At 41.4% G+C, this 25,536-nt stretch overlaps 1 protein-coding gene and 1 pseudogene across 1 annotated transcript; both read right to left on the bottom strand.

Moving 5' to 3' along the window:
• Positions 1-482: 482 nt before the first annotated feature.
• Positions 483-3,134, bottom strand: LOC121639241 (cation channel sperm-associated protein 2-like). The gene is made up of 4 exons (XM_041984406.1): positions 3,066-3,134; positions 2,663-2,718; positions 2,077-2,545; positions 483-1,137 (listed from the first exon to the last, which is right to left on the bottom strand). Exons 3-4 carry the CDS (start codon positions 2,108-2,110, stop codon positions 548-550), a joined length of 624 nt encoding a protein of 207 aa, XP_041840340.1. The 5' UTR covers positions 2,111-2,545; positions 2,663-2,718; positions 3,066-3,134; the 3' UTR covers positions 483-547.
• On the bottom strand, positions 2,132-25,307 carry LOC121639346 (annotated as a pseudogene).
• Between the last annotated feature and the right edge of the window lie 229 nt (positions 25,308-25,536).

The raw sequence follows: 25,536 nt of genomic DNA, 5'->3' as shown, positions 1-25,536 counted from the left end.
CATTCAGCCCCTTCCTGTTGCTGAAGTTCATGACTGATGGTTTATGCAACTAAAGTTGTCTGATCTAAAGTTGTCAGATCCTGCAGCATGAAGGAGTTGACAAGTTTAGTCAGAGTTGCTGCCATCGTCCCACCTCGTTCTCTTCACAGTGAGGTCAATGACGTCACACCTGCTCTTCAAGCCAGAGGTTGAGGGAGTCGAGTCTGGAAAGGACTGCTCCTCTCCAGGGCTCTCCTCACAGCTCTCCCTCGGCCTCTTTGCAGAGGGCCGATCCCCGTCGCTGTCCTCCCTGCTCCTCTTTTGGGAGGAGCTAGGGACGGAAGCTGAGGAATCAGAGTCCTCTGCAAAGCTCTCCTGAAGATCCCAGAGGCCAAATGGAGAGATCCTTCCTAAATAAGCCTCAAACTGTGGCCGGGCAGGAAGGTCTCCCTCTGGGGGTGCAATGAGCTGTTGAGGAGGATGAGGAGGAAACTCATGTGGAATATGGTCGTCATCTTTCTCAGAGTACATGCTGCTGTACCCAGAGTCCTCAGAAACACTTTCATTACTACCTGTCCACTTCTGAACTATAAGCCACCTCATCATACTCCTCAGCATCAGATTGCTCAGCATCCGACTGCTCAGCATCAGATTGCTCAGCATCGGATTGCTCAGCATCGGATTGCTCAACATCCGATTGCTCAACATCGGATTGCTCAGCATCGGATTGCTCAGCATCCGATTGCTCAGCATCCGATTGCTCAGCATCAGATTGCTCAGCATCCGATTGCTCAGCATCAGATTGCTCAGCATCCGATTGCTCAGCATCCGATTGCTCAGCATCCGATTGCTCAACATCCGATTGCTCAGCATCAGATTGCTCAGCATCAGATTGCTCAGCATCCGATTGCTCAGCATCCGATTGCTCAACATCCGATTGCTCAGCATCAGATTGCTCAACATCGGATTGCTCAGCATCAGATTGCTCAGCATCGGATTGCTCAGCATCAGATTGCTCAGCATCCAATTGCTCAACATCAGATTGCTCACTAGTTGAGAATAGGGGGACACCATCACGATCAAGAAACCGAGCAAAAGCAAAGGGGTTACCTTCATGTCCACGGACGATCACCAGCACAGGGACTCCGAGGATGTAGTCTGTGAGGAAGAAAGTCCAGGTATGGAAGTTTCTCTCTCAAATTACAGGTTTTAAAGTCATACATTTCTTTTACTAAAACATGAAATGCAAAACTACTTAATACTAGACTGACTTGTTAAAATCAACTGTTTACAACTAACTCATGTAATTAGTCACCCCAACTAGAATTTCATTAATGGAGACCCAACCACAACCAACCCACTACATCCATCAGTTAATCCCAACCAGTGGTGGCGAAAGCAGTTTTACTACATGATCCACGCAGTTACAAATACTTCTAGGGATAGAAAAGTTGATCCATTTAAGGAGAATGGCTCATTTTTCATCTTAAAGTTTACCGTGATTACGCTTTCGCCACAATAACACTATTTTTTTCTCCAAACAGGGTGTAAATCATATGAGAGACAGAAACAACATGAATTTGTAGCTTTAAACAAAGCGCACATAACCTTTGTAAACTCAGCTGATTGGTGGTTGGAGTTGACGTTCAGAACTTTAGGCTCCGTTCAAAACGTCACGTTCTGAATTTTAAACTTTTAAAAAATCCCATTGTTTCTATGGTGACCAAAAAATGTGTCTTCACTGCATTTTTACACACACTAAATAAATAAAAACAAGAAAGACTGAACACAGTTCACGCTCTCTTTTCAAAACAACTGACTTTTAAATTACTACAATATCCAGACAACGCGATCAAAATTCCCGGGAAATACCATTTTTACCCAGGAAATCATCATTAATTTCCCGCGAATTTTAATATGCACAAACCAACCCTTCATTTATACACCCAAAACAAACTGTCATCAATTTGTTGTTTCTATAACACTAAAGAAAATTTACCCCATCTTTAAATTTAACGGTTTAACATATTTTGGTTAAGAATAAACAATTTTAAACAAACTATTATTGCAAAGAAAAATCAAACATGATTTACTTACCTTCCAGGAGGCGGTCCTCCCGGGAAGACGACATCCTTTCTCGCTTCGGTTCCTGTCACAGGTCCACCAGGTACAGCCGGTCTCTCTGATCCACCAGTTGCAGCTGGTCCGCCGGTCCCTGTGATCCACCAGGTACAGCCGGTCTGCCGGTCTCTCTGATCCACCAGTTGCAGCCGGTCCGCCGGTCCCTGTGATCCACCAGGTACAGCCGGTCTGCCGGTCTCTCTGATCCACCAGTTGCAGCCGGTCCGCCGGTTCCTCTGATCCACCAGCTATTCAAACGGTCCGCCGGTCCTCTTTGATCCACCAAGTCTTCCAGCAGGTCCGGCCTCTCTCTCTTGTCTCGCGCTGATATCAGGGTGCTCTTAAGTTCTCAGGTTTTGTCCACTCTCACCTCAAGTGAAAAGGGGGAATTAAAACTGCCCGCGCGCCTTTTATAGCAGCTGGAACGTTCCGTTTCCATGACGATCTGCTTTTAAATAATATTGATGAACGCTGCGTAAGTAGGCTGCTTGATAACAGCGCCACGAATGAACAAATAAATAACTATAACAGCAATAACTATCCAGGAAACACAGCTCTGCACCTGAAGCGTGAAACACAGGTAGCAGCCAGCGCGTGCCCCACCATCTTCAGTCAGACCTTGAAGGTGTTAAAACAAAGTTACATAATAATATAATAACAATAATAATAATAATATAATAATGATAATAATAATAATAATAATAATAATATTAATAATAATAATATAATAATAATAATAATAATAATAATAATAATAATAATAATAATAATAAAAATAATAATAATGCAGAAACCACGAGCCATGAGAACATTTCCCTGTATGCGGGCAAACATATCTTAATGTTGTAGTCTTTTCACTGCTTTTGGTTTGATGGTGTCGCTTAGGAAACAAAATGGCAATGGGCCATCTTTTGTAAAGTGCTCTGAAGACATAGTTTTGGTTACCATAGAAACAGTAGAATCACTCAAAGTAGCATTAGGAGCGAGACGTTTTCAGCGTACAGGCGTCGTGGACGTACAGATACGGAAGCCGATGGGCTCAAAACTCGGGTTGGCTAAGTGGTTATTTTTATTTTTTCTTTTTAAAACTTTAAGCCCGACGGAGCCGGTGGGTCCAACATGGTTCGGACCATGGACCGGACCACTATAATGACTGGTCCCTGCCAAGGTTCTTACAAAACTAACGAAAAAACGAAAACTAACTGAAACTGTATCGTGTGTTTACAAAACTAAAATTTTAGCAAAAATGTCCTTCGTTTTCGTTTTTTGTAAATTTATTTCATACATAAGCCCTCTGGGTTGATATTAAATCTATTTACTTTGCTGGATTTACGCCAGGTGTCTGCGTCGTACGACACCTGAAGCTCCGTGACGTCACGTGTCAACAGCGTGTCCGCGCGCCGGCTAGCGTGATGCTACGGAGAAAGTTAGGAGAAAGGGAGGAGAGACCATCGTTATGACCATGTCAAAGATAAAGTGCCTTGTAGAAGAAGCAGGTGGTAAAATATGTGGAAGGAAAAACCACGAATCTGAAAATCCATTTGAAAAGCTGCACGAGAAGGTTAACCAGGAGCACCTGGACCAGGTAGCTTTTCTGCCCGCCTCCACGGAAAAAGAAGCTTCAGCCAGGCCGAGCAGCATGGGGAGGGAACGTGAGTCACACACACACTGTCAGTTACACACACACACAGAGTCTCGGACACGCACACACACGCACACGCAAACAGACCTACACACAGTCTCACACAAAATCTTGAAAAGCTGAATTTGAGAGGCTTAAATTAGTTTTTGTTTACAATGTTTACAATGCTGGACAGCAGGTTATGTACGTTTAACATAGAAGGCAGTTTATCTGTACAACACATTGCATGTACAGGACAATTCAGAGTACTTTACATAAAACAAAAACATTACAGATATTAAGAAATATAAAAAAGGCAGCAACACATAATCACAATAAATAAAAAATTACATTAAAAGGATTAAAAGCAAGTTAAAAGGTTAACATGCAGATTTCATGCAGAGACATGAGAAAAGAAATGTTTTTAACCTGGATTTAAAAATGTCTGCATGTTTAGTCTGGACTCTGGTCTGGACTCTGGGCTGGACTCTGGTCTGGACTCTGGGCTGGACTCTGGTCTGGACTCTGGTCTGGACTAGTTGACCAGAGTCTTTGGATCTAAGAGCTCTGCTAGGTTTATATTCTCTGAACATAACAGATGGGCCTAAACCGTTCTGGGATGTAAACAATCAGAAGGGTTTTAAAATCTATTCTGTGACTGGAAACCAGTATAAACTAGAAACCAGTATAAACTGGAAACCAGTGTAAAGATGTTATAACTGGTGTGATGTGTTCAGATCTCTTAGTCCTGGTTAAAACTCTAGCAGCAGCATCTGGATGAGCTGCAGATGTTTACTGGTCTTACTGGGAAGTCCTGTTAAAGACCAGTACAGTAATCCAGCCTACTGGAGATGGATCATGGAGGAGTTTCTACTGGTCTTACTGGGAGACTAAACTTTTAATTGTGAAAAGAAATGAAAAGCACATCATCATCCAGCTGAGATCCATCAGTACGTTAACCAGCTGCTGGTTCTGTGTTCTAACAAACACGTGTACTTTCAGTGTGTAAAATAAGATCATGTCCAGTAAAACATGTTCTGTTAATCAGCTGCAGTTATTTGTACTAAAGCTGCTGAACCTCTAGTTCAATTCTTTATGTACTTAATTATTAATAGTTTCAATAAACGAATTAAAGCTCTGGTCTAGAGTTTGTTGGGTTGTTGTTCATGATGAGTCAGATTGAGCTCCTTTAGACTCCTGAGGGGTTTTGCACGAAACCAAGATAAGGGATTAAGCCGGGATATGTTGGTTATCCTGGCTGAATTTAGCCCTAAGTCGGTTGCATGAAAGCAGCTCAAACTAAACCCGGCCAAGTTACTGTGGTGATTTATCCGCTGCAGCTAGCCTGCTCCAGACCAGGCTAACTGCCGGAAGATTAATCCTAGCGAGTCACCTGCATGTCCAACGTCAATTCTGTGAGGAATTAATGTGTTTTACAGCATGTCCATGGTCTTCCTAAGTATGGCGCGTCATTTTAATCATCCAGTATTAAAATATTACATATACAGTCACTGTACATTTAATCCAAATCTGTTCGTAATCGCAACAGCCTTTTTATATGGATTCGAGTTGTAGTATTATTACTCAGGCCAAGTGTTATATTGCTATGCTAATGAAGACTGCTCGTCAAATTGCTGTCAGAGGTTTTATAAATATGTTTTATTGCATTAATTGATATTACAAAACACAGCGGATGAGGATACAAAGGTGTATTCAAAGAAATCCGTGACGAGGGCAATGTAGAATATATAGGTCCAACTCCCCTTCACCTGTTCCCTCTTCATAATGGCTTTCCCTTTTTCGGAGGATGTGCTGGACGAGGAAGCCCGCATCCTCAGAAGAGCATTCAGACGTGAACGAGTCTTCAGGGACAGCTCACATCCCCTGGCCTTTGGAGATGACTGTGTCATTGAGAGATACAGATTTTCGGTTACTGGATTTCCAGGTCCAGTTTTCTGAGTGTCCGGCGTTTAATCTCAAGATCCAGCTCCATTCCTTGCAGCTTGCTCTTTTTGAGTCAGCTTTTAACATCTGCCAGCTCTCTCTCTCTCTCCAGGTGCCCTGAATAAAGCGTTCTGACAGTTTGTGAAGTCTGTAAAGGAAATGTCAGTTAGCACAGCAGGATTTGTGCATAACGTAGATGTACTTTAGCCAATACTCACAATGTTACCAGGCCGCTTAGGAGACTGTGCAGCATCCGGGTCCTGCTACACATTTTCTATTAGCACCACATCACTGACTTCATATCCTTCATGGAATAAATAAGCAGGCCAATCCCATAAAACTGACATGTCTCAAACCTTCTGGACTCCACTGACACAGTCTCCTCATCTGCAGACGTGCATTCTGCAGCTGCAGATGTGCCTTCCTCCTGCCGTATACATGCAGCGAGAGGACTCAGATTAAGATTTCACAGAACATACCAAGCCTGTGATTTGGAGACACTGTACTAACCGGATCATCTTCTGGTGGCTCCAAAAGTGTAATTGTGTTCCCAGACACTGCAAGGTTATCCAAAGTCAGACACTATATTATATTTGATTGTGTTCCATGTGCAGTAGAATTGCAGTACTTTGTGTACCTTGTATGAAGCGGACAGTTTCTGTGGCTGGGACAGAGTCAGTTATTGTCCCTCCCTGGATCCCCTCCATCACTGGCCTCCCTTTATTTAAATGGAGGCCAGTTCCTCTGCTGGAGTCACATCCTGGCTTGGTGGGCCGCCCCCTGTGCCAGTTCTATAGGCCTTTTTTTAACTGCTACAATCATACAGACATTGAACATGTCAGCAGACACCTCATCTATTCACCTCATTTGTTCACGGTTATCTACTTTGGAGTCACTTACCAGCCTGCAAAATGTTCTTATATTTAATTTTTTCTTGCTGCCAGGTCCTTTTATGGCCAGACAGGTTTGTCCTTTATGAAGGACAGAAAGATAAAATAGATAAAAACGTTACATGAGGAAAATAGATTAAATGACACATTGTGGATGATTGTTTGCACCTAATCATACTCTACATTTCCTGAGTAACATGCACCTGCTTGTCACTCTTAAAGTATACAACAGTTAGTGGATTTGAAAAGTAACTCCTTTAATTGTAGCCTAATTATGACAGTTCCAGTGGAGCACTGTTTATTAATTGTACAGTTTTTGACCACTTACACATTGAGCCGGTCGGCTATTGTCTGCCAGGCTCTCTCGCGTTCTTTACTTATGGCATTGGTTTTGCCTTTTTTCCTTATAATATCCTTAACTTCGTCAGAGAACTCCGTCAGGAGCTGTTGTTCAGCGGCCGTGACGTAGGACGCGCGACTTTTATCCATTTCCCCATCGGTGATTCTGTGAGCGATCGCGAGGTCTGCTTCAGTATGCCGTGCACACGCACTTATCCCAACTATCTTCACCTGGCTTAACCTAGCCGCACCTTCTCATCCTGGCTCAGCAAGCGTGCAACCAGTTAAGCCAGGATAGGCCGCGCAAGCTAGGTCAAGCTGGGCTTGTTTAATTATCCTGGATTTCTTTATTCTGGTTTCGTACAATACCCCTCTGGCCTGTTTCATAAGTTTTGTTTTTGTTTTGATTTGTTTGTTTTGTTTGTTTGTTTGTTTTTTAAATATTTCTGTTGAAACATGGTTGAAAAACAATGTCTGACTTTCATTGGTTAAATTTCATAGAATTTTTATTTATTATTACTTTAGTCAGATTCAAGTTATTTCTGTGACCATTGTGGGCTTTTCTTTCATTAGCTGAAGGGTACCAACAATTTTGTCCACGTCTGTACCTTTGAAGTGTTTCAGACGGTATTCCTTGAGCTGGATGGTCTGAAAGCTATCCCAAAGGTCAATTCTCTAAAAAACAAACTGCTGCAATAAAATGTAGAAGATGAGATTCAGCAGGAAACTTTACAGGTTTTATTGTTCATGCGGTTATATTTCCAGTTTGAATGTTGTTAAAATTAGTCTTATGTTTCATACTGTTTAAAGGTTTATCAGGAAGTTGAACCAGATCTGTACTCAGTATCTGAAAGATTTGCTCCATGTTCTTCAGGGAGGAAATGCCAAATGTTTTTGGGCATTTCAGCAAAAGTTTTTATGTATTTGTGTTCACATACACTATTTTTTTTTTTATTTATTTCTGAGAGGACTGGATTTAGTGCAGACGATTGTCCCACCAATATCCAGATAATTCATTTGAATACTGTATGTTAAGAGAATTTACCTGGATTCTTATCTTTTGGAGCTCCTCAACACAGCAAGATTTCTTTTGTGATTATATTCAAAATGTTTTCTTTTTGTTTTTGTGTTTTGATTTTTTCTTTGTTTGTGCACATGGGGTAAAACAGTTTAAATTCATTGTTACTGTGACTTTATAATGAAGTGAGCAAAAGAATAAACTTGTTTTTTTATTTAAGTTAAATAAGTTCATAGTACTAAAGAAAACTGAAGTAACAGTTTGCAGTGACAATAACTTAAATAAGTGATTTGATAACTCAAAATCACCTAAATTTTAGAAGGAAAATTAATTTAAATCAGCACAATTAAGCTTTTTTGAGACCAGTTCAAATCATGTTGACCATGCTGATCAAACTGAGTTAGTAGAACTATGAAAGTCTCTGGATATATACTTAAAAAGTTGCAAGTAAGGTGCATGCAAATTGTTACCTCAATTTTTTAAAGTTAAGTCAGTGTATTATCTTTTAGAGTGTAGCCACATATTTTCATAAGATCATGGCACATCGATATGGCCTCCTCTTCCGTGGCCACAGACTTAAGTCAGTCGTCCACATAAAAATTCTGTAGGACTCTTTACAACCTCAGTTCTGTTTTGTTTACTCTGATCTTCAGCACACTTTCTCAGGGCAAAGCTGACACAGCTGGGTGAGGATGTGGCTCCAAACAGATACACAGTCATCTTGTGTTCCACCAGTGGTTGAGTGGAATCTCCACCTGGCCACCACAGAAATAGGGCTGCATGATTATGACCAAAATAATGATCACGATTATTTTGATCAATATTGTAATCACGATTATTAATCATGATTATTCACCGTGTTTGGAAAAACATGTATTTTTATTGCACCAATTATAAACAAACTATAATTGTTTTGTTAAAACTTAAACTTTAAATTAGAATAGATGATAAATAATGCAACAAATACATTTACCATTCATTTTTGAGAAGTTAATCTAAATTATGGGGCTACAAAAGGAGCTAAATCAAGAGTCGTTTGGGAGCCAAAAGAGCCGACTCTCTGAAAAGAGCCGAACATCACATCACTAGCATAGTTGTAATGGATGCTACAGTGGAGGGGGATGTTGTGAGAAAGGCAAAAACTGAAGAAAAGACAACCTAAAAATGTTTTGAAAAGCAAAAAAAAGTCTTCAGTCAATATTTTCTTTGTTTTTTAAGTTTAATTTTATTAAGTTAATGTTTTTTTTATTAGGAGTCTGCAACATGTCACAATACTTTTAACTTTTTTAAATGCTTATGTCCACACTCTTTATTGATAAACATTAATGTCTGACAGTAAGCCAGCGCGGGATCATCCAGCAGCAGTTATGTATGTTTAATTATTGCAGTCTGCCTCCCCGGCCCCAGTCAGCTCATGCTCGTCAGACTGAGCACAAACAAACGCGCTCAAAACCATCACATTGACCATCACTGTTCTCTGCCCATGTTTCTGCATCTGCAACTAAGCCCTTTCTCTTAATGTGCAGAAGTGTAGGATGTGTTAAAGTACACACCTCACAGTTCACTTTAATTTAGCAAAGTTTACTCATGTGACCATGCTTGAGGCAGCTAAAACAAAGTCCCTTGCTCCTCAAGAACTCCAGTTTCTTTTTGTGTGATTTACTTTTAAGTTTGTTACTAGTCTCTAAGATATTCTCGCCTTTACAGAAGAGACAGGCCAGTGTTGTGGTAGTTGGAGCTGTGTGTTCAGCTGGATCTGCATCTTTCTTTTGTTTATCCAACTGCACGGCACTTGTGGTGAAGGACTTCCTGTCTATACCTTTTTTCAGCTCTTTGTGATTACTTTGCTTGGTTGTGAACGTTTTAGATGCAGTGCCATCTTTTATGTCACCAAAGACTGGATGAAGAGCAACTTTGGCTTGTTTGCTGATGAACTCAGCCAAATCCTTAAGCTTCTATCACTATCCTCTTGTATGTTGCACACAACATTTCTCCATCTTTCACGCAGCTTGAATGGAAGTTTTGCCACTGTGGCTTTCAGATTTACAACATTGTCCAACTCCTCCATATAACTCACCTCAGTCATGGTGTTGCAGCAGGCTGTCAGGAAGAGTGAAAAGGCATTCAAAGCCTCTGCATCCTCTGGTTTGATGGGCGTCAATATCTTGTTTTTGTTTAAGAACAGCAGCCTTTGCTAGCAATGCAGCTCTTTCTACTTCAGCTTTGAGACGTGCAGCTCAAGCAGTGGACACTCTGCTCCCGACATCTGATGCAGGCTGTCTGCTCCTACAGCTATGGGCACCTGATGCCAATGATACACTGTCTGCCGGGTGCACCTCTGCAGCACATTCCTCAGCTTGTTTAGCACGTTCTTCAGCTGTCTCTATCCACGTTTCCACTTGTCGCATAAATTCACGAATGTGCATTAGCTTCGGCTCAAACCACAAACTTTGATCTTTTTCCAGCTCTTCTCCACACAGCAAGTGTGATAAAGCATCATTAGTCTTCCAAGATTCTCCTAGGGAGTCTTGATAATCTCAAGGTATGTCCCAATCCGCACACTTCTATACTTCGAACACTACATTTAAGTGCTTAGTGCGCTGACACAGAAATTTCAGTAAAAAGTCAGTGCACTGAAAGTACCCGGATGCTGCCCAAAACTCGGCCAAAAATCTAGTACGAAACGATGGACACTACACGCACTAAACGGACGCCATCTTGCTGACGTAGCGGAAGGGGAGGGACTTTCAACCAGTTTTTCAGAGCTGAATAATGGCAGCCACCGACTCAGCGGTACCGATGCAGGTGGAGGCTATTTTCTACTGTTGTAAGTATGAAGTTATTTGATCATAATTCTAATATAAACTGCAGCATGCTTCTGATCTCTTCTATGGATCTGATCATTTGTTGGAGGCTGCAGTAGAGTTAGCAACGTAAATGTTAGCAGTTTTATAGCCGATTTCGTGGATGTAGATGGGCTATAAGTGTTAAAAATGATTAATGCTATAGGTTCTGTATGTTTATTCATGATTGTTGAACCTCCAGATTAAGCACTGCGGGGTCTCTGGCGTAAACGAAATGGTCCTTGATCTGAAAACTGATTAAGAAACACCGCTGGTTAGAGAACCGGCCTGTTTCCATGGTACCGCTGACTAAGCCGTAGCTGATTGTACATCACTTTAGATAAGCGTCTGCAAAGTACCTATAAAGTACATATATATATATTAATGTTTGCTTTTATATAAACTGCCATTGTGTGTTCACCGTAGGTCACTGTGGCATCAAACCACCGAGCCAGCAGTAGCTCTGAAGCGTTTACCACCTGCGGGCTAGGACGCTGCTGTGGAGAAGAAGAGGCGACAAGAGAGAAATGTTTTAATAAAAAGTTTAAATAAAATGTTTTCTGCATCCCTGTTTTAGCGTCTTCATTACTGCGTTTCATATTTTAAATGATGGTTTCTAGTAGAATCGGTTTCCTGTTGCAGACGTGAAGGTATCAGTGTAAACACCAATAAAACACATGTATAATGTAAAGTACTTTAATTCAGTGAAGATATCTTTGCTTATTTAAAAGCTATTTTATTAGTGTTTTAAATTGCACTTTATACTAACAGGTATGGGGGAGACATGCAAAGACACATGAACGTGTGCTGATGGTTTCTATTGTTATCTACTTAGATAGATTAATACAGTGGAGGCCACGGTTCTTTGTTTCACTAATGAGGCCTTTTAAAAGACATTTAATAGTATAAAAGTATGATGACATGTAAACACGTATGTTAACGTGATTTTGGATTTTGGAAGAACTTGGACGGATTGTCCTAAAAAAAAGTATATTAATGGAGTGGCGCTGCTATTAGGCAGCATGTAGGAGGTCATAGACCTTAAAATAAATAAGCATACGTTCTAATTCATGTGCAGCCTGAGGAGGATCCTGCGTTGGATGCGACAAAGTTTACAGGTGGGGTTAAGTAAGGAGTAAACAAAGTAAAATCAAGAGTTGGAAATTCATTCTGTAAATTAAGGCAGCAGAAGAATCACCGTCAAAAGCTGATACGTCACTACCAGTAAGTTCAAAACGTTAGAGCTCAATTTGGTTCAGCACTTACCCACGATGGTGTTACTACAGAAGGTAGAGCTTAGTGCAAACTACACACTACCTTCCAGTGCACTCATGTAAGTGTGCGGTTTGAGACACACTCTCAGTGTAACTTCTGCTTCACTGTGTTTACGTTAGCATCTTCTTCCATTAGCCGTTAGATCACATTAGCCTGGCCAGTTAGATGACCCAATTTAGCTTTTTTTGATTGAATTAATCAGGAAATCTTTTCTTCGACAGCCTTCTTTGTCATTTTCTGTTCTCTTTTTCCACGAGCTAGCTCATTACGGACTTCTTCCATACCATGAAGTTCTCAGATTTAACACAGGTAACTCGCTCTGCTTACCATGTGTCTCCACTTTTCTCTATTCCCTGCCGCAGGAGTCCAAAATCCAAATGTTTTTCATAACGAGCTGCCACAACACCGCTGCAGATGCAGTCCACAGTTTCCATAAATGTTTTCCACCATTGGGAAGAAAGAAGGGTTTTTCTGACTTTAATGTAGGTTCTCCATTAAAACCTATCTCCATAAAAATGTGTCTTCCACAAAAAACTGTCTTTTTTGTTGTTTATTAAACGATGCATTAACATGCACAGAACTTCAGTATTTTACCACAACTTAACTCATATTAACACGGTCAGAAAAACCGTGAGCTCTCCTACCTAAACAGTTACAATAACTTATACGTGCAATAGTGAACTGGGAATCTGTACCACCTCTACTGTGTGCAATGCTTGTTTATATTATTTTATTTAACTTATCTTATTATTATTTATTGCATTCTATTTATACTTTCTTGCACCTTATTGCCTCTATTTTACTTTATACCTGTATATATTATATCTTGTGCTTATCCTGCTTTACTGTTGGTGTTGTATTGCTGCTGGTACCCAAATTTCCCTGAGGACTCTCCAAAGGGATTAATAAAGTATTTCTATTCTATTCTATTCTATTCTACCCCTCATGTTTTCCAGCCCAAATTAATAACAACACTTTACGCTGACCTGTCGTAAGCGGCTGTAAACCTTAAAGGTACAGGCTCCCATTATCTGTTCCTCTTATTCCAACACTTATCTGACTCAACACAAATATCTGAACCAAAGTTAAACGATAGTGCAAATAAAACCCCAGCAACAAATATTACTGAGTTATTCTTAAATGTAACCAAATATTGAAACTAGGATTAACTTAGACATACTTGTTAACTGAAATTATAGCAAAGCACATAGGTGATGTATGTGGCACCCATATGTGCGTGTATATATATATATATATATATATATATATATAAATATATAAAAGACATGATAGAAGAAGAAAATTGGTTTAAAAATGTCTCTAAAAAGAAAAGTTATTTTAAAAATTCATGCCACTAGCACTAACACATCAGAAATGATCATCTAGGAAAAAAATAAAATAAAAGTTGAAAAAAATGGACAAAAATGTCCAGAGCAGCCACCAGGGTGGTTTTCATACTTCTCTTTTTATCTGACCTGCTGTCAAATTACGAGTTATCACAGACCCTGAGGTCTTCTGGTACTGGCATTTTAATTGTTCTCATAGTCAGAACTAAAACCTATGACGAGGCCTTGTTCTATCACTACAGCCCTCGTCTGAGGAACAGCCTGCTGGAGAGCCTCAGAGCTGCAGAGACGATTGATATATTAAAGAATATCAGTAGCACCTGAATTAGATTGATGGGTCAACATGATTGGGCAGAACTTGACAACAAGATGTTGAGGAGGATTGTTTAATTTGAATCAGGTGTGTTGTAACGGAAAAGTCGAAACACCTGCAGGACTGCAGCCCATGAGGACCAGAGTTGCTCTTTCCTGCTCAAGACCTAGCTTTTTAGCTTAGCATATAACTGAATTATTTTATTTTAGTCTTTTTCTTCTTAGTTAATTAATTATGTACTTGTTTATTTTAAATGCTACCTGTTTATGCATCCTTTACAATTCTGTTTTTACACAAGCACATTGATTTTATAAGCTCATTTATAGACTTTTATACTTGTTTCTCTTATTTTTTATTATTGTTTTTAGGTATGCTTGTTTTTGTTGTTTTTAGCTCTTTTTTTAACTCTAGTGTTGTACTCATGCACATCCTCCACACCAGGAGCCATGCACAGGATAGTTGCCGTAGTGATTGGGGGTCCCCCAGACTGCATCCCTAGGATGCGTACAAATTGAAAATCATTGTTACGTAAATATCATAAAATACCCCATAAGACTGGAAACTCCAGCCTTAATCTTTTGTGCATTTATTCAGTGAAATGTCTTATTCTCAACATTTCATAATTAGAATTATTTAAAATGACACAGATTAGGACTATACTTCATTGCAGCTGTAAGCAGACTGCTATTTGCTAAAGTTAGTGAATTTTAGACTCCATGTATGGACGGGCTGATAGGCTTCTGGTAGAATCTAAACATAGCATTATGTAAGACACATTCTATTGGGCACAGTCAGGTCTTGACTATATGAAAGAGGAGATATTTGTCTTTTTTGGGCCTCATACACAGGTTATGAGGACACATATGAATGTAAGAAAAACATTAGACAGAGAATTTTGCATAAAATAGGACCTTTAACATTATCACATTCAGCTACCAGAATGTGCAACAGTTGTATTTTAAGGATTTTATAGAAACTAAAAAAGGAAAAAGTCTGAGAAATTACTTATATTTTATATATATTTTTATTTTTATTGCAAGACTGGAGAGAAGTCAGTGCCGTAGTTGGTGTTGGCACAGCCGTCCCAGTATGAATTTGGATCATACAACAGGAAATCTGGAGGGTTGCTGCAACAGTCTTGAGAGAAGACAGTGCCGTAGTTGGTGTTGGCACAGCCGTCCCAGTATGAATTTGGATCATACAACGGGAAATTTGGAGGGTTGCTGCAACAGTCTTGAGAGAAGACAGTGCCGTAGTTGGTGTTGGCACAGCCGTCCCAGTATGAATTTGTCTCATACAACGGGAAATCTGGAGGGTTGCTGCAACAGTCTTGAGAGAAGAAAGTGCCGTAGTTGGTGTTGGCACAGCCGTCCCAGTATGAATTTGGATCATACAACAGGAAATCTGGAGGGTTGCTGCAACAGTCTTGAGAGAAGACAGTGCCGTAGTTGGTGTTGGCACAGCCGTCCCAGTATGAATTTGGATCATACAACGGGAAATTTGGAGGGTTGCTGCAACAGTCTTGAGAGAAGACAGTGCCGTAGTTGGTGTTGGCACAGCCGTCCCAGTATGAATTTGTCTCATACAACGGGAAATTTGGAGGGTTGGTGTAACTGTTTGCAGAGAAGACAGTGCTGTAGTTGGTGTTGGCACAGCCGTCCCAGTATGAATTTGTATCATACAACGGGAAATTATGAGGGTTGCTGTAACAGTCTTGAGAGAAGACAGTGCCGTAGTTGGTTTTGGCACATCCGTCCTAGTATGAATTTGCATCATACAACAGGAAATTTGGAGGGTTGCTGTAACAGTCTTGAGAGAAGAAAGTGCCGTAGTTGGTGTAGGCACAGCCGTCCCAGTATGAATTTGTATCATACAACAGGAAATTTGGAGGGTTGCTTTAACAGTCTTGAGAGAAGAAGGTGCCGTAGTTGATATAGGCACAGCTGTCCCAGTATGAATTTGGATCATACAACGGGAAATTTGGAGGGTTGGTGTAACTGTTTGCATAGGAGAAAGTGCCGTAGTTGGTGTTGGCACAGCCATCCCAGTATGAATTTGTATCATACAATGGGAAATGTGGAGGGTTGCTGTAACAGTCTTGAGAGAAGACAGTGCCGTAGTTGGTGTTGGCACAGCCGTCCCAGTATGAATTTGTATCATACAACGGGAAATTTGAAGGGTTGCTGTAACAGTCTTGAGAGAAGACAGTGCCGTAGTTGGTGTTGGCACAGCCATCCCAGTATGAATTTGTATCATACAACGGGAAATGTGGAGGGTTGCTGTAACAGTCTTGAGAGAAGACAGTGCCGTAGTTGGTGTTGGCACAGCCGTCCCAGTATGAATTTGCATCATACAACGGGAAATTTGGAGGGTTGCTGCAACAGTCTTGAGAGAAGACAGTGCCATAGTTGATGTTGGCACAGCCGTCCCAGTATGAATTTGTCTCATACAACGGGAAATCTGGACGGTTGCTTTAACAGTCTTGAGAGAAGAAAGTGCCATAGTTGATGTTGGTACAGCCGTCCCAGTATGAATTTGGATCATACAATGGGAAATTTGGAGGGTTGCTGTAACAGTCTAGAGAGAAGAAAGTGCTGTAGTTGGTGTTGGCACAGCCGTCCCAGTATGAATTTGGATCATACAATGGGAAATCTGGAGGGTTGCTGCAACAGTCTTGAGAGAAGACAGTGCCATAGTTGGTGTTGGCACAGCCATCCCAGTATGAATTTGCATCATACAACATGAAATTTGGAGGGCTGCTGTAACTGTTTGCAGAGGAGAAAGTGCCGTAGTTGCTTTTGCCAAAGCCGTCCCAGTATGAATTTGTATCATACAACGGGAAATTTGGAGGGGTGCTGCAACAGTCTTGAGAGAAGAAAGTGCCGTAGTTGATGTTGGCACAGCCGTCCCAGTATGAATTTGGATCATACAACGGGAAATTTGGAGGGTTGGTGTAACTGTTTGCAGAGAAGACAGTGCTGTAGTTGGTGTTGGCACAGCCATCCCAGTATGAATTTGTATCATACAACGGGAAATCTGGAGGGTTGCTGCAACAGTCTTGAGAGAAGACAGTGCCGTAGTTGGTGTTGGCACAGCCGTCCCAGTATGAATTTGCATCATACAACGGGAAATTTGGAGGGTTGCTGCAACAGTCTTGAGAGAAGACAGTGCCATAGTTGATGTTGGCACAGCCGTCCCAGTATGAATTTGTCTCATACATCGGGAAATCTGGACGGTTGCTGTAACAGTCTTGAGAGAAGAAAGTGCCATAGTTGATGTTGGTACAGCCGTCCCAGTATGAATTTGGATCATACAATGGGAAATTTGGAGGGTTACTGTAACAGTCTTGAGAGAAGACAGTGCTGTAGTTGGTGTTGGCACAGCCGTCCCAGTATGAATTTGGATCATACAATGGGAAATCTGGAGGGTTGCTGCAACAGTCTTGAGAGAAGACAGTGCCATAGTTGGTGTTGGCACAGCCATCCCAGTATGAATTTGTATCATACAACATGAAATTTGGAGGGCTGCTGTAACTGTTTGCAGAGGAGAAAGTGCCGTAGTTGCTTTTGCCAAAGCCGTCCCAGTATGAATTTGTATCATACAACGGGAAATTTGGAGGGTTGCTGCAACAGTCTTGAGAGAAGACAGTGCCATAGTTGGTGTTGGCACAGCCATCCCAGTATGAATTTGTATCATACAACATGAAATTTGGAGGGCTGCTGTAACTGTTTGCAGAGGAGAAAGTGCCGTAGTTGCTTTTGCCAAAGCCGTCCCAGTATGAATTTGTATCATACAACGGGAAATTTGGAGGGGTGCTGCAACAGTCTTGAGAGAAGAAAGTGCCGTAGTTGATGTTGGCACAGCCGTCCCAGTATGAATTTGGATCATACAACGGGAAATTTGGAGGGTTGGTGTAACTGTTTGCAGAGAAGACAGTGCTGTAGTTGGTGTTGGCACAGCCGTCCCAGTATGAATTTGTATCATACAACGGGAAATTATGAGGGTTGGTGTAACAGTCTTGAGAGAAGAAAGTGCCGTAGTTGGTGTAGGCACAGCCGTCCCAGTATGAATTTGTATCATACAACAGGAAATTTGGAGGGTTGCTTTAACAGTCTTGAGAGAAGAAGGTGCCGTAGTTGATATAGGCACAGCTGTCCCAGTATGAATTTGGATCATACAACGGGAAATTTGGAGGGTTGGTGTAACTGTTTGCATAGGAGAAAGTGCCGTAGTTGGTGTTGGCACAGCCGTCCCAGTATGAATTTGGATCATACAACGGGAAATTTGGAGGGTTGGTGTAACTGTTTGCAGAGAAGACAGTGCTGTAGTTGGTGTTGGCACAGCCATCCCAGTATGAATTTGTATCGTACAACGGGAAATTTGGAGGGTTGCTGTAACAGTCTTGAGAGAAGACAGTGCCGTGGTTTGTGTTGGCACAGCCGTCCCAGTATGAATTTGCATCATACAACAGGAAATTTGGAGGGTTGCTGTAACAGTCTTGAGAGAAGAAAGTGCCATAGTTTGTGTTGGCACAGCCGTCCCAGTATGAATTTGTATCATACAACGGGAAATCTGGAGGGTTGCTGCAACAGTCTTGAGAGAAGACAGTGCCGTAGTTGGTGTTGGCACAGCCGTCCCAGTATGAATTTGCATCATACAACGGGAAATTTGGAGGGTTGCTGCAACAGTCTTGAGAGAAGACAGTGCCATAGTTGATGTTGGCACAGCCGTCCCAGTATGAATTTGTCTCATACAACGGGAAATCTGGACGGTTGCTGTAACAGTCTTGAGAGAAGAAAGTGCCATAGTTGATGTTGGTACAGCCGTCCCAGTATGAATTTGGATCATACAACGGGAAATTTGGAGGGTTGGTGTAACTGTTTGCAGAGAAGACAGTGCTGTAGTTGGTGTTGGCACAGCCGTCCCAGTATGAATTTGTATCATACAACGGGAAATTATGAGGGTTGCTGTAACAGTCTTGAGAGAAGACAGTGCCGTAGTTGGTTTTGGCACATCCGTCCTAGTATGAATTTGCATCATACAACGGGAAATTTGGAGGGTTGCTGTAACAGTCTTGAGAGAAGAAAGTGCCGTAGTTGGTGTAGGCACAGCCGTCCCAGTATGAATTTGTATCATACAACAGTAAATTTGGAGGGTTGCTTTAACAGTCTTGAGAGAAGAAGGTGCCGTAGTTGATATAGGCACAGCTGTCCCAGTATGAATTTGGATCATACAACGGGAAATTTGGAGGGTTGGTGTAACTGTTTGCATAGGAGAAAGTGCCGTAGTTGGTGTTGGCACAGCCGTCCCAGTATGAATTTGCATCATACAACAGGAAATTTGGAGGGTTGCTGTAACAGTCTTGAGAGAAGAAAGTGCCGTAGTTGGTGTTGGCACAGCCGTCCCAGTATGAATTTGCATCATACAACAGGAAATTTGGAGGGTTGCTGTAACAGTCTTGAGAGAAGACAGTGCTGTAGTTTGTGTTTGCACAGCCGTCCCAGTATGAATTTGTATCATACAACGGGAAATTTGGAGGGTTGCTGTAACAGTCTAGAGAGAAGAAAGTGCCGTAGTTGGTGTTGGCACGGACGTCCCGGTACAAATTTGTATCATACAACGGGAAATTTGGAGGGTTGCTGTAACAGTCTTGAGAGAAGACAGTGCCGTAGTTGATGTTGGCACAGCTGTCCCGGTATGAATTTGGATCATACAACGGGAAATTTGGAGGGTTGCTGTAACAGTCTTGAGAGAAGAAAGTGCCATAGTTGGTGTTGGCACAGCCGTCCCAGCATGAATTTGGATCATACAATGGGAAATCTGGAGGGTTGCTGCAACAGTCTTGAGAGAAGACAGTGCCGTAGTTGGTGTAGGCACAGCCATCCCAGTATGAATTTGGATCATACAACATGAAATTTGGAGGGTTGCTGTAACTGTTTGCAGAGGAGAAAGTGCCGTAGTTGGTTTTGCCCCAGCCGTCCCAGTATGAATTTGTCTCATACAACGGGAAATCTGGAGGGTTGCTGCAACAGTCTTGAGAGAAGACAGTGCCGTAGTTGGTGTTGGCACAGCCGTCTCAGAATGAATTTGCATCATACAACGGGAAATTTGGAGGGTTGCTGTAACTGTTTGCAGAGAAGAAAGTGCCGTAGTTGGTGTTGGCACAGCCGTCACAGTATGAATTTGCATCATACAACGGGAAATTTGGAGGGTTGCTGTAACACCCCTGAGAGAAGAAACTGCCGTAGTTGGTGTTGGCACAGCCGTCCCAGTATGAATTTGTGTCATACAACGGGAAATCATGAGGATTACTGTTGCAGGGTGGACAGATGATGGTGTCTTTGGGAGGAATCTGGTTGGAGTTTGGTTGGACAACCGGATAATCAGTATAATCTACAACCAAGGGTGGAGTGAGGATGGTGTTATCAATGGCAGGTTCAGAGGAAGAAAGATGGGATGTCTCTGGATATAACTCAGAAATGTTGACAGGATAACAGAGTGTTTGAGCACTGAAGGTGGAGCAAAGTTGAGATTCCTCATGAGATGGATGTGAATCGAAAACTGAAAATTCACCCTGGTTCTCAGGGAGACTCAAGGGTTGAGCATGAATCAAATCCTGTGTTTCTTTTTCCTTTTCTATCACATGATTTAGCTCTGCTCCCAGTTTTTCCTGTTTAATCACTACTCTCTCCTCTTCAACGTGTTTTTCCAGCTGCTTCGCTTTTCTCTCTTCTTCCAGTTGATTTTTTTCCTGCTCCAGATGTTGTTTCTTCTCTAAGAGTTCATTTTTCTCCAGCTCCAACTCTTTCTTCTCCTCTTTTAGTTGAGTCCTACTGATTTCCACATGAGTTTGTACTCTCTTTTCCTCCTTCACCAAGTCTTTTCTCGCCTTTTCAAGCTGTTTCTTCTCCTGCTCCAGATGTTGTTTCTTCTCTAAGAGTTCAGTTTTCTCCAGCTCCAACTTTTTCTTCTCCTCTTTTAGTTGATTCAAGATTTCCACATGAGTTTCTGCTGTCTTTTCCTCCACCAAGTCTTTTCTCTCCTTTTCCAGCTGTTTCTTCTCTTCGGAGAGTTTATTGTTTTCCTTCAACAGCTGATTATTTTTCTTTTCTGCTTTTTTGAGCTCACCTTCCATCATTTTAAATCTTCTGCTCCAAACTTGTTGTCTCTCCCTATATTTTCTTTTCTCAAGCTCAAGTTTTCCATTACTCTTGCCCTCTTCATTCATTTCCACTTCAGGGTGTATTTTCCCACCTTGCTGCTCCTGGACTTGCTTTTCCAGCTGTTTACTTTTCTGCAGAATAGATGTTTTCTCTTGCCTCAACTGATCTCTCAGCAGCTCCAATTCCTCTCTCTCCTTTTCCAGTTTTTTTGCCTCCATGTTCTGTTCTTTTTCTTTCCTGCTCCAGAGAGATTTTTTCTTGCTGAGTTTAATTTTCTGTTGGTCAATCTCTCCTCCTCTCTCCTCCACTTTGCTAATTTGATCCTCTAGGTGTTTCCTCTCTTTTTCTAAATCAGCCTTCATTGCCTGAATTTCTCTCCTTTCATCATCAAAAATTTTCATCTTGTTCGTCAGAGCTTTGTTCTCTTGTGACATTTCTTTGATCAGATTTTTCATCGTTAGCCAAATTTCTACCTGTGTTAATTTTTCCTGATCAGTGGCTCCAAATGCTTCCTCCATTTCCTTCCTTTCTCGTTCAAACATCTTCTGTTTTTCAGTTTTGCTTCTCTCTTTCAGACGAAAAGCCTTAGTGTTTGTCTGTTCCAAATCTTTTACTTCTCTCTGGGTTTGTGAGTTTTCACCCTCCACTTGTTTCCCCTCTTTCAGAGCTGATTCTGTTTCTGGTGAAGATACCTTCACAATTTGACTGAGGTATTTCCATGTCGGAGATTTGGCTTTTTCCTCCCACAGTTTCCGTTTATGTTCTTTCTGGAAAGCTATCTCTTGGGCTAATTTCTGACTTCTTGATGGTTTCTTCTCTGTCAGTTCACAGAGGTTGTTCTCCTCAGACTTCTGCAAATTTTCTTCATAGTTTTGGCTCTTGGTGGTACAACTCTTCTGGTTTTCATCAGAGTTTGAGCCTTTTATGTTACCGCAAAACTTGAAGCCGTTGCAGTCGGTTTTCAAGGAATTGCTGCTCTGACTAGATGGATTTATGTCAGATTTTGGTGTCTCGATGCTAAACCTGAAGCTGTTAACAAGGCTGGTTGTTTGAGCCTGTGAGGTTTTGCTAGCACCGTTAGAAAAACTGAATGGTCTGTTTCCTGATGCCATCTTAACAGATATTCAATAGTATTTCTTGTCAACTTATCTGTAGAGAAACAGAAAAGTTTTGAAGAAAAATGCTATATTCTCACCAGTGTAAAATTCTTCCAAAGTGTCGAGGACGTGTGCACGCGATCGAAGGTTTGGATGATCTGAGAATCTTTAGAATTTTTCAGATATACTGAATGTTTGACATCATCAGTCATGTGACCAACATCAAAGAATTCTAGAATTTTATTACACAAATCTTTTGTTTAAGCTCCTCCAACAAACGTGGGAACAGGCCACGCCCACAAATAACCTGCCCGTTTAACTAAGAATTTAAAAAGCCGTCTAACTATTGCAATTATTTTATTAGATACTGTTTCTACAATAAACACTTAAAAAGTAAAAATGACTAAAATGTGTCAAACTACAAGGTTATAAAACATGAATGTGTTTTGGTCATACACATTTAATTTATATCCTAATATTTATATATTTACTTTGCTTCAGCATTTAAAGCATTGTATTTGTACATTTTTGGCTTTTTTAAGAATGAACATGAACATGGTTTGTTGTGAAATTGAGTTGCAGGGAAGATCCTGGGCGAAGCACAGTTAGCAGGATGTGAACTAATACTGATCTCCTCCAGGTCTTACATTCACATTGTTTTAGTTGAAACTAAAACAATATGAATGAATGAATGAATGAATGAATGAATGAATGAATGAAACTTTATTGTCATTGCAACAGGTGCAACAATTTTTTTTTCTAGTACAAACCAGTCAAAGAGTAGACAACAGCAACATATAAACAAACAGGATCAGGCAGACTGAGGCAGCCACCGAGCAGTGCACCATTTTCACAGATCATATTTAGTGATGTGATGTATGTAGTATGTTTGGTTGTTTTTGGCAGAAAGAAGTGACATAAAGACATACCCTATTAACATATTACAAATATATAGAGGACTAAGAGAAAAAAAAGTAGATGGAAAAACATGTTTTTTAAGGTACATATATGCCAGTGAGATTGCTGTTATATTATCAATCTCTTCTATCAACATATACTGATTTTATTTGTTTTTGCTTGACTAAGCAGCATCCAGTGACTGAACAAAACGCTGTCGTTGCCTGGTTCTGTTGCTGAGAAACAGCAACTCATTACTTTCCAACTTTCCTCTCTACCTACCTTCCTACCTACCTACCTACCTTCCTACCTACCTAACTACCTACCTACCTACCTACTGTATATTAAAGGCCACAAAGAAATTAAATATAAAAAAAAATCCATCTTTGTTCATCTTAATTAATGTGAAAACTAATTAAAAAAATTATTTGGGCCCTTTTACAGGAGAACATTGTTTTGAAAGTCTGTACATATCTCTCGGCCAGACCGTTAGTTGCCGGGTGTCCAGGAGCGCAAGTGGTGTGTAGAATACCGTTCGGTTTGACAAAGGACTGAAACTCCTCTGACATGAAGGTGGTGGCATTATCAGTCACCAGCTGTGCTGGAAGGCCAAAAGCAGCAAACAGTCTTTTGAGTCTGGTAATGGTTGCTTTAGACATCACCTGTGACATGCTAAACACCTCTAACCACTTGGTCTGAGAGTCCACAACAATCATGTTGTTCAGAAACAGTCCTGCAAAGTCTATGTGTAGCCTTTTCGAGGATTCCCCCAGAAACTCCCACGGGTGCAACATGACTTGTTGTGGCATGTTTTGGTCAAACTGACAGACCTAGCATACTTTACAAATCTGCTCCACATCCAAGGTTGGGCCACCACACATAGTTGCGGGCTAAGGTTTTTGTTCTGACGATGCCTTGGTGCCCTGTGTGAATTTCATTTAGTAATGTCTCAGTTTTGAAGGTACGATGACTCTGGTTCCCCACAACACACAGCCTCTCTCTGTGGATAGCTCATTTCTTTTTGTGTGGAAAACTTTCAGATTTTCAGATCTTCAACCTGTGCCGGCCATCCCTCCATAATATACTTATGAACACGCGACAACTCCTTGTCCGTGCGTGTCGATGTGGCAACTTGTGTGGCGTTTAGCGGTGCTGCCTGGAAGTGTTCGGTCATCGATGAGCGGATTATAGCTGAAGTCACGGCTGTCCCCGTGTCACTGGTTTCTGGCAACAGACGTCTGGAAAGTCAGTTTGCATTACTGTGTTCCTCAGATTTGCGGTAAGTTATATGATAGTCATAAGCTGATAAGATAATTGCCCACCGTTAGATCAGTGCTGCCGCGAGCATAGGCAAACTCTTATGTTCTCCAAACAGCGTTAACAGGGGGCCGTGGTCCGTGACCAAAAAGAAAATGTCTGCCCCATAGGTGCTGATGGAACTTCTTAACCCTGTAAATCAGTGCCAGTGCATCTTTTTCGATCTGAGAACATTTTTTCTCGGCAGGGACCAGCGTTCTTGAAGCACAAGCAATCGGACGTTCCTCGCCGTTCGGTAGGGTGTGTTGAATGACTGCACCGTTTCCACAAGCAGATGCGTCACAAGCTAAGGTGAGCGATAAACTGGGGTCATAGTGCACTAGTACCTGATCACTAGTCAACAGCTGTTTACACTTATCAAAAGCATCTTGCTCCACCCCGTCCACATCCATGTTCCCTGTTTCTTTAACAGTTTGTACAGTGGTGCCAACACTGTGCTTTGCTGGGGAACAAATCTTCCATAACAATAATTCACTAGCCCCAAAAAAGCCTGAAGCTCTTTGACATTTGTGGGGGCTGGTGCTTCCTGTATGGCTCTCAGTTTGTCTTTTGACGGGTGGACACCCCGCTCATCCAACACATGTCCCAAATACTGAATTTGAATTTTTCTGAACTCACATTTTGCGCATTTCTGCTGTCCACTTTCCTGGAGGCGTCACATAACACTTTCAGCATTGTGAAGGTGCCCCTCCTCAGAACAACCCATAACCAGCACGTCATCCAGGAACACAACCACAGGCAAGTCTTTCATCAAATTTTCATTAATCTTCTGGAAAGTTGCAGGTGCAGAACTGATTCCAAAGGGAAATCTGTTGTAAACAAACTGCCCCTTGTGTGTGTTAATGGTGGTGTATTTCCTTGATTCGTCATCCAGTAACACTTGCTGATAAGCTGCCGCCATGTCGATTTTTGAGAAGATTTTCCTTCCACTGAGGGTTGCTAACAGTTCTTCTAAACAAGGTAGGGGGTAGCTATCTGTTTCAACAGCTTGATTTACGGATACCTTGTAATCCCCACATAAGTGCAGTGATATATCTTTTTTTTCCACAGGCACTATTGGTGCTGCCCATTCACTGTGCTTTACAGAAGAAATGATGTTCGGTACCTCCGGACTCCTTAGCTCCTCCTCCACTCGCTTCTTCATGGAAAAGGAAAGGAGTCTGTGTTTGCAAAATTTGGGAGTTATTTCAGGTTTAACAATGATGGAGGCTTTAATATCTTTTAGAGTTCCCAACTCTTCTGTGAATACTTCAGAGTGTGTCTCCAGCACATCGTTAAGTGTTTTCCTCTCATGCAAATACTTGATCTGTTGCCAGTTTAAGTTGAGGTATTCAAGCCAATTTAGACCACAAAGAGTCGCTCTATTTCCTTTA

Source organism: Melanotaenia boesemani, chromosome 5, assembly GCF_017639745.1.
Source record: "Melanotaenia boesemani isolate fMelBoe1 chromosome 5, fMelBoe1.pri, whole genome shotgun sequence".
NCBI classification, from domain to species: domain Eukaryota; kingdom Metazoa; phylum Chordata; class Actinopteri; order Atheriniformes; family Melanotaeniidae; genus Melanotaenia; species Melanotaenia boesemani.
This window is presented reverse-complemented; position numbering and strand designations above follow the sequence as displayed.

Bases quoted from the DNA above. Each gene is read 5' to 3' on its own strand.
- LOC121639241 (XM_041984406.1), bottom strand. From the start codon at position 2,110: ATGTCGTCTTCCCGGGAGGACCGCCTCCTGGAAG. The intron at 1,138-2,076 runs GTAAGTAAATCA...TCTTCCTCACAG, and splicing joins GGAGGACCGCCTCCTGGAAG to ACTACATCCTCGGAGTCCCT.